Below are 8,847 nucleotides of genomic sequence, written 5' to 3'. Positions count from 1 at the left end.
AGGGATGTTATTAGACAACATCTGTAGATAGCTGTGGTGCTGGTACCGTAGTTTATAACATGAAACTTGTGTCCAGTCAACTGGTTCAAAACTGATCATAGGTCTTTGGAGATCTTCGCTCCTCTGTAGTGAGCCTCATGCAGCTTGAAAATCTGAATCAGCGCACTGGGCACAAGCCCATATGAATAAAATTATTCTGTAAGTTGTGTAATTCTGAATGATTAAATAAATATGATTCAGATACAACATAATTCGCTCAGCAATATATGCGGGAGAAACCGCAGCACAATCTACAATGGTAGATTAACAATCAATATCGGGGCACCGAGCTCCGCTCTGGAGTAGGTACAAAAGCATTTAAAATATAATAGGTACGAAAGAAAAAATTATAATATATTTATAGTTCATACAGAGTTCTAATCTAAACACAGTGGATTGAGATTAAATCCTGATTAATTTCACGTGAACCAAATCAGAAAAGTCCATTTCAAAAATATAGCTTATCTGATTGGTTCTACTGAAATTAATCAGGATTAAAATTTAACCGGCACTAAGTACCTGATTGAATGATTATGATTACAAAAGTTCAACAGCTGAGTCATAATTTTGTCTCAGTCCAACACACATGCACTCGCTCACTCACTTCCATCATCAAAAGACGACGAAACTGTCAGCTGTTTTTCCAAGGATGAATAAATCCTTTTAATGTCCTTCAGCGAGTTTTCCCAGGGATGAGACCTAGTGCAATCGAATTATTATATTATAAACCTACTATGTTCTGAATTTCGTGAGAATCGTTAGAGCCGTTTTCGAGATCCGGTGAAATACAAACATATAAACAGAAATTGCTCGTTTAATAGTATAAGAATTATCAAAATCGCGTGAGATCAGTATTCAAGCTCATTTCACACCGCTGCCTAAAGCTTATTGTAGGGTCAAAACATAGTGGAGTGGGTATGTTCTAACCTTCCAAGCTAAGGTAGCAAAGGTACCTTCAAGCAAGCGGCAAAGGTAGAAACATATCGTTCAACCTTGGAAGGTTGAAACATATCGTTCCACTAAGGTTTGACCCTAAGGAAACAGAAACGTCAAGATTTTTGTGACTGATCGTTCACCATTTCGCCAAAAAATTCAACGTAAAGAATTACGCTTCAGTCGGTGAAATAGGTGTTATTGATGTTATTATAATGTTCTGTATACATGGTACTTTGTATAATGAATATAGTATATGTACTGCTTAAAAATGAAAAGCACTGTAACTATATTTAGCTCGGTTAATTAAAAGCTTTCAAGTAGGCTACAAAGTTATCAGTACGGTAAATCCACTGGAACTAATGATACAGTATTTACAATCACCGGCACGTATATCTAATATGGTTTAGCTGCTGGGTGTAATAATATTATTAATAGACTACAAACTTTTACATACCGTCGTAATTGTTCTGGATTATTGTTTCGTTTACAGAAAAACGTTCATTGAAATTAATGGCATTTTAGAACCAATATTGTATTGCGAAAGCAAAATATTGTGAAAGCTTCAATCCAATAATTTCAGATGATGATGGTTCGACAGCAACTATTTAGGGAATGAAATATGTCCAGTATTTTCAATAATTCAACTAGTCTTCATTACATTCTAAATATGGGTAGTGGGTCTTTACCTGAAGCCTCTAAAGAGCTAGAAACTCAAGTTAAATAGATAAAGTAGGTATCTTTGTAATGAAAAGATCAAAAGAGGAGAAAGTTGCAAATTGATTGGCTTATTGTTAAGATTAAATTATTGAGAAATTATTTGATTTTATAACATGTTTGAATAGTTTTTGAAAAGGTTATAAGAGTGTTATAGTATTGTGACTAAGTTAAATTTAGATGCCGGGAACTATAAAACACTTATAACCGGTAGCACAAAAAAGTTGACTTTGATTCCCGATGAAAGCTGCGTTTACACAAAATGTTAACTTAATACTTATAGATTCTATTAGATTGAATATAACTTATCATACACATGATGATCATATGTGTTTGTCAAGTTCCGTTTAATCTAATAAAATCTATAAGGATTAAGTTATAAACATTTTGTTAATAAATTTGGTGTAAACGTGGCTTTAGAGAACTAATCAGATAAGCTTTCTTTCCATTTCCAGAAAAGTATTCTGTGATTGTTTTTCTTGGAATTTAATCATGATTAAAATTTAACAGACATGTTTTTTTGCAACTGGGCCTTAATATTTTAAGGCTGCAACTGGGCCTTAATATTTATATATTCGAGCAAAATAAAATTTTCTCAAGAGGAAAAGGAGTTTATGAAATAAAATCGATTACTGATTGACACAATCACAGGTACACTTTATTTAATAAATATTATAAAAATGGGGAGTTGCTGAATGGACTATTGAATACTCCAGACTTGAAATCTGTTGTGCCCAATGTAAGGAAACATGTGCATTAATTTACTTTTGGAAGTAAACATTAATATATTCTACACAACTGTCAAATAAAATCTTCACTCTGGTTCGAAACTGACAGCTGAGAGAGTTTATTAACAAATCACATCAACCTAGGTGTCATACAAGATTTGGATTTGAGTCAAAATTTAAAATAATTCCGGTTTCCTCATAACTCGTCTTTTTGTTGCGCTTTTTTCTGCTTTTCTCGCATCAACTCTGCGTCTCTGAAAAGTACAAAAACAATGCTTTTAGCGCTAATTGAAAAATTACTAAAGTAGACAGATTTGCATTGAAATCAGTGCACTTGAGTGTAGAAACATGAAGAATTCAGATTAAAGTTAATTATCAATGGTTTCTAGATATACTGAAATTAGCTCACATTGTTTTTAATGGAGAAATGATTGCTTTTGCTGAAACTGCTTGAAGAAATTATTTTTTTTTTCAATTCAAAAATTCCTCTCTCTTAGTTTTTTATTAATATCTTTGTCTTTTATACCCATTCACTTCCATCTACGAGGAAATTACATGAAATTTGAAATTTATTTTCCCACAAATTTCTACATCATAAAATGCATTCCATTAAGGCTAGTACAGATTTAACAATAACACACATCTAAGCCTAAAATTATAATCATATGTAAACTTGACTAACTGTAGTAATAGAACATTAATAATTCCTTAGGCGCCAGGAACAAAAGAATAAATATCGACCACTCGTGAGAGATGCAACGAATCCTAATATAATAATTTACTCGTTCATAGTCCAATAATTTCATCTTGATTGTAGCAAAAAGTATACTTTCATAGTTTTTGCAGTACACAGTTCAATATAGCATGTTAAACATTAGACGAAAGCTACAACTGAAAAACTACGAAAGTAAACTTTTTTGCAACAATCAAGATGAAAATATCCGACTATGAATGAGGAAATTAGCAGCTTCCTCATTAAATTGCGGAGAACATTCTATCTCTGCAAACACAAAATTCTTACAATAGGCAAATTTGCAGTTTGCCACTATCCGGTTGTCAGCCACATCAAAAACATTCAAATCAATTGAGCTTATGCTAATTTACAGTGCTCCTTGCGTTGTGGAAATAGAGATTGTGAATTTTTATTTGCTGTAAAAGAGATTTTAGTTGTAATTTCACTACTATTTGCTAGTTGTAAGAGATTTCATCATATTTTTTTCAATTACTATAGTCGCATATTTTTTCCAGATAAATCTTGAAAATGTATAAAATATAATGCCGAGAGGGCATTAATACCCTACAATGAAAAGCCGGGCCACACCTGTCATGCAACGTTCCAATCCTACTCATGTCCGAAATTTTTGTGGGTGGAGGGGCTGTGGCAGGACAGATCACAAGACGGACATGTGTTGATGCACCAATCTAGGTCTTTGTCATCCGTGATCGGATCGGAGTGGAATCGGAACACTGCATGACAGGTGTGAACCCGGATTTAGAAAGCTCGAATCAAGAATGGTTAGTAGTGGTGGAAATTGGGGGTGAATTCAGCTTAGTACCCATGTAATTTTACACCAATTTAATCACACTAACCATCATTAACAGTGTAACCAATATAATAAAGTTAATTTTTTGGGTTATCTGAAACGCTATCAAAATTGCTCTGTAGACTTTTCTAAGGATGAACATTAACAACAGAGCGAAACTGCTTCTAAAATTTAAATTTGTATTTAATTTATAATTTTGCTAACTATTGTCCTAGCTATGTAGTAACTATGATTTTGCTATTGTAGTAGCATAGAGAAACAATAGCATAAGTAGATATCCCATGGTATAGGGCGTTTGTCGCAACTTTTACTGTTATCTCAGCCAATTACTGTTAATTATTGTCGAATTTTACTGTTTTGTTGGGGCGAGAGTGTATGAACGGTACAATATGAGAGACTACCAGTGTCACACAGATTCACGGGAAAGAATTACATGAACTATCGGCTTGAGATAACAGTAAACGTTGCGACATAAACGCCCTATACCATGGTATATCTACTTATGCTATTGTTTCTCTATGCTATGCTACTCAATGACATCGGAGATTGATTCCTTATGACATTTTCTTCAATTACATAATTTTACAAAAGCATATCTAAAAATCTAAATCATTCTGAAAAATAAATAATGTTACCTCTGCTTGCGTTGTTCTAGTGTCATTCCTTTGTTTGTACCTTTATCAGAAATCCCTTTCCTTTTCGCAAGTTCTTGTTGCTTTTTTTGATTCTTCTCTCTTGCGAGATCACGTTGGTTTCCTCCTGTTGACATAGAATTTTATGAGAATATTAAACAACTATTCAATTTCCACTAAACCATTACAATTTTTCTTACTAAGAAAAATTACAAAATCAAATGTGTTTATCAATAACATTTGGCCTATAAGATTCAATTCAATTCAATTTATTTTTTTCCTTCTGAATACAATTCAAAGCAGTTACATAGATCTTGAGCAATAAAGTTTATACAATTCAAGAAACGATATAATATACTTACTAAAAACAAACAACAAAATATAGAACTATACTAAAACAATAAAACTCTTGAGCTATCACAATTTTATTCTTGTATAAAATTCTTGTATCAGATAGGAAAGAGCTTACATAGGCAACAAAGGCCTATAAAAACGTAAGTTTTCTCTTGAGATAAACAACTTATTTCCACTTTTTACAACGTTTCAGCTCAGTATACACAGAGAAGTGTCTCTCTTCTAATAATATTCATAAATTATATTAAATCCTCAATATCAATCAAACAGCTAGTATTTAATGTTTTAGAGGTGTGTATACAATTTCTTCGTTAAAAACGAAAATAGAGAAGCGAATAGTGTAACAATTGGATATTGGTTAACGTCTAATCCAGAAACGTTCATCATTCAAACAGCAATCATCTCTTAAAATTCTTATAATGAATAATAGCATAATAGATTGTAAATAGTGGATATTAGTATGTTTGACTATAGATTAAAATGATTTAATTCAAATCTTGTGTTCAATTATTCATAATTAAGGAAAGAGATATATATGAAGGCGATAAAAGCATAACATGGATCTCAAATAATTAAAGTATCCAAATATTCAGGAAAAATTGAACGTGTAATTTCGAGTTTCTTTTATTTGAAGGCAGATTAAAATAGATTGAGATAACATGGACAAGGGGGGATTACTTTAATTATGTTAACGTGAAAATAAAATAAAAAAGGTAATGGTGCTTCCGCTTTAGCAGGCTGCATTTGAAAACTATATGATCAGTAACGATCTAGAAAGTTTACAAGGTTTCTGAATAACCTTGACTTTCACTAGAAACAACACAAATTGAATAGACAGACAGATTTCGTTAATATTCAAAACAATCTATTAGTGATGATGGATATCACTACCGGACATCACTCAATCCAGTTCTCAAAGACCCAAGCTACGTGAACAACGGAGCCTGTATTGTTTTATTGCGCAATAACACAAAATATAAGATTGTACAGCTTTCACTTTCTGAATTGAATTCTTGGTTTATAAATATATGTGCTACTGCACAATGAGTTATTATCGTGGTCCTTACTGACCTCGATTTTAGATAGCAACTAGCAACCACCTTGTCTGAGTTATTTAATTTTGCAATGCTAGCTTGATCAATTATAAAATCGCAATATGCATTCCTTTAGCAAAATGCTATTAGTTGATACTTCATCTATTTCTATTACCAAATATTGTAATTTGAAATAACGCCAAACATCCGCCCAGAATCGACGGTTTTTGAGCGTTTTTCCTGCCTTTTCAAGAACTAATTGTAAGATAATGTTCAAACTTGTACAGAAGTTCAGCTAGGGTTTAGAAATTTTGTCTTGAGAGGACTTCAGAATTACATTAAAGATACGCACAAGGTATGGAGTTTTACTGCGTTTTCCTAATTCTCAAGTGTTTTCTCTACGTTTTCTCACATGTTTCAATAACTAATTGAGAGGTAAAGACAAATTTAGTACAGAAGATCAGCTAGGGAGGACTTTGAAATTACGCCAAAGATACGCCCGTTATAGGCGGTTTTAGAGCGAATTTCACCTAAAATCGGTGTTTTCCAGCGTTCATTCATGTTGTCAGCATTATAAAGAGAAAATTAATAGAAAATATTCAAATCTGGTTCAGATTAATAGGTTCTAGAAATTTGGTATTGGAAGCGCTTCAAAATTTCGCCCAAAATTAAGAGTTTTCTGCTTCTTCTCAGTTTTATGAGAAGTGTTTAAAATTTGGTACAGTGGTCCAACCAAAGTGTAAAAATGTTGTATTGAGAGTGCTTGGAAATAAAGCCAAATATACTCTCTAAATCGACGTTTTTCCAGCATTTTTTTTGCGCTTTCCAGCTTTTTTGCGACAAATGAACAGAAAGCATTTAGGCTATATTTGTTAGATCATTAGATCTCTAGATTATCAGCTAGAATCTAGAGAGTGTGTAGAGAAAGCTTCAAGATTCTGACAAAGAGTTTTCAGGGATAACTGAGCTTGGAATCTAAACTTAATTCACACAAGTACTGTTTAGGTAATGGCGGTGCTAGTTTTGAGAGTTTTTCCATGCATTGTTATAAATTTTTCATGTAAATTGAAACTTGAGAGAGGATTAAATGTTTTGCAAGTGCTGTACATTACTTGTTTCAAAGAACTAGACTAAAATACAATAATTCTCCTATCTTCATCACTTTACGAGGGAAATGATATTCACAATCAAAATGGACAGACATTTTTCAACTTTCAGCTACATAGTTAATTTAAACTTTTTCGAGAACTGATGTATAAGGAACGTTCATATTCTGTAAAGAGACTCAGCTGGAGTCTAAAAATGTTGAATAGAAAGCTTCGAAATTTCACCAGCGATACGAATAAAATTGGCGTTTTCCTGCGTGGTCTCAATAAAGATCGCAGCCAAGCAAATCGTGTCTGTTGTTCTCATCTCTGGATGACTCAGCCGGAGGTCCTGGCTAAACGGAAAAAGCGAGCCTGTTGGCTGGTGGTACATAATTTAAAGACGAACTCGAATATGACATTGGTTTTTGTGTAAATCAAAACAATTAGGAGATAATTATTTAATCCTAGACTTGAACCTGATGCCTTCTTGCAGTTTTGAATGATAAGAGATGAAGTCTATGCAAACCTTAAGGTAGAATACCTTAGCCGCGCGGTAAAGTCGTAGCTAAGGGATTGCAGCATTGCCCTTATGGAGTAATGCCAGTGCTGCTAGATTTTAAAGATGCCATAAGGCTTGTGAGCTATTTGTCTGACAGAAAGAGCAAGAAAGATTGCGTTGACAACCGTGTGCACCTATTCTTATAAGAAATACCATTGGCCATAAAACCCCGTGCTGCAATCTGAGGTTTGCAAGGACCATAGTATGCATTAAGGTATATTTTTTTATAAAATTTCAAATTGATAAGTTTTAGATTAACACCCAATTAGATTTGACAGCAAATTTATAAATAAATTGATAAAATTCTAGTCTACAGAAAGAGTAGCAATATTAACAATATTGATTCTATAGTAGGCTACAGATAGGCTTATCTTATTTAAAAATGTTACTTTCAAGAGTTCTTCAATTATAAGAATCTATTTTGTCATTTCATCAATAGTTCAATAAGTAAAAATATAGTAGTAAGTAAACTTGACTGCAATCCAATTAGGCTACAGTAAAATATTAATTCACGATAAAACGAGTTTGCAGTTTGTAATTTTGGGGTTAGACAATAATTCAAAACCGTAAGAGCTTCAAATTTTGGGAAATAGATTACATATTAACATAAAATCAACAGAATAGTGATTCTAGGGTAGTGTAGAATAAGAGAAATCTTATTTTTAGCATTGAAAATGAAAATTTAGGTAACCTTGTTAGGATGTAAGTGAGCATTGAAATATCCAATAACAAAACCAACCTTACAGAATATAGAGAGTGTTTCATATGAACAATACTTACGTGTCATCCTGATATTTGTTATTACTTGACCTCCGAGTATCAAGTAAAAACTCTACGTTGAATTTGTCAGGACAGATTTTCTTTTCCTGTAACAACGATCTGAAACTTGTGTTGTGTGTGTTTCACTCCTCAAATGATGCCTGCCTCACTGCCTGTTCTTCGTTCACACTTCACAGAAAAAAACTCCAGTGTTGATTTTGATGATTCTGCCATCTGCTACTGTAGCGCATTCAAGCGGCGAATCCATCAGCTAAAATCTTGCCCCATATTATTTGAAAAATTGGCGGGAACAAAATTGATAGGTTTGATACCTGTCAAAAAACCTTATCAACGTTATTAGCACGCTTACCACAATAATAGCTTGGTCAAACTCCAATTTTTCTGATATAATAGGAAATAAGGTACGGTAGTTATGAATTAATTTGGTTTTAACGTTAAA

The 8,847-nt window shown here is 33.0% G+C and overlaps 1 protein-coding gene across 1 annotated transcript; it reads right to left on the bottom strand.

The window, feature by feature from the left end:
• Positions 1-2,318: 2,318 nt before the first annotated feature.
• Positions 2,319-8,668, bottom strand: LOC111049956 (putative SERF-like protein). The gene is made up of 3 exons (XM_022336164.2): positions 8,409-8,668; positions 4,597-4,720; positions 2,319-2,671 (listed from the first exon to the last, which is right to left on the bottom strand). The coding sequence occupies exons 1-3, from the start codon at positions 8,413-8,415 to the stop codon at positions 2,614-2,616; spliced, it is 189 nt and encodes a 62-aa protein (XP_022191856.1). The 5' UTR covers positions 8,416-8,668; the 3' UTR covers positions 2,319-2,613.
• Positions 8,669-8,847: the final 179 nt, after the last annotated feature.

Source organism: Nilaparvata lugens, chromosome 2 (assembly GCF_014356525.2).
Source record: "Nilaparvata lugens isolate BPH chromosome 2, ASM1435652v1, whole genome shotgun sequence".
NCBI classification, from domain to species: domain Eukaryota; kingdom Metazoa; phylum Arthropoda; class Insecta; order Hemiptera; family Delphacidae; genus Nilaparvata; species Nilaparvata lugens.
The sequence above is the reverse complement of the archived record's forward strand: the minus strand, read 5'-3'. Positions and strand labels throughout refer to the sequence as shown.

Bases quoted from the DNA above. Each gene is read 5' to 3' on its own strand.
- LOC111049956 (XM_022336164.2), bottom strand. The intron at 2,672-4,596 runs GTAACATTATTT...TGTACTTTTCAG, and splicing joins CTAGAACAACGCAAGCAGAG to AGACGCAGAGTTGATGCGAG.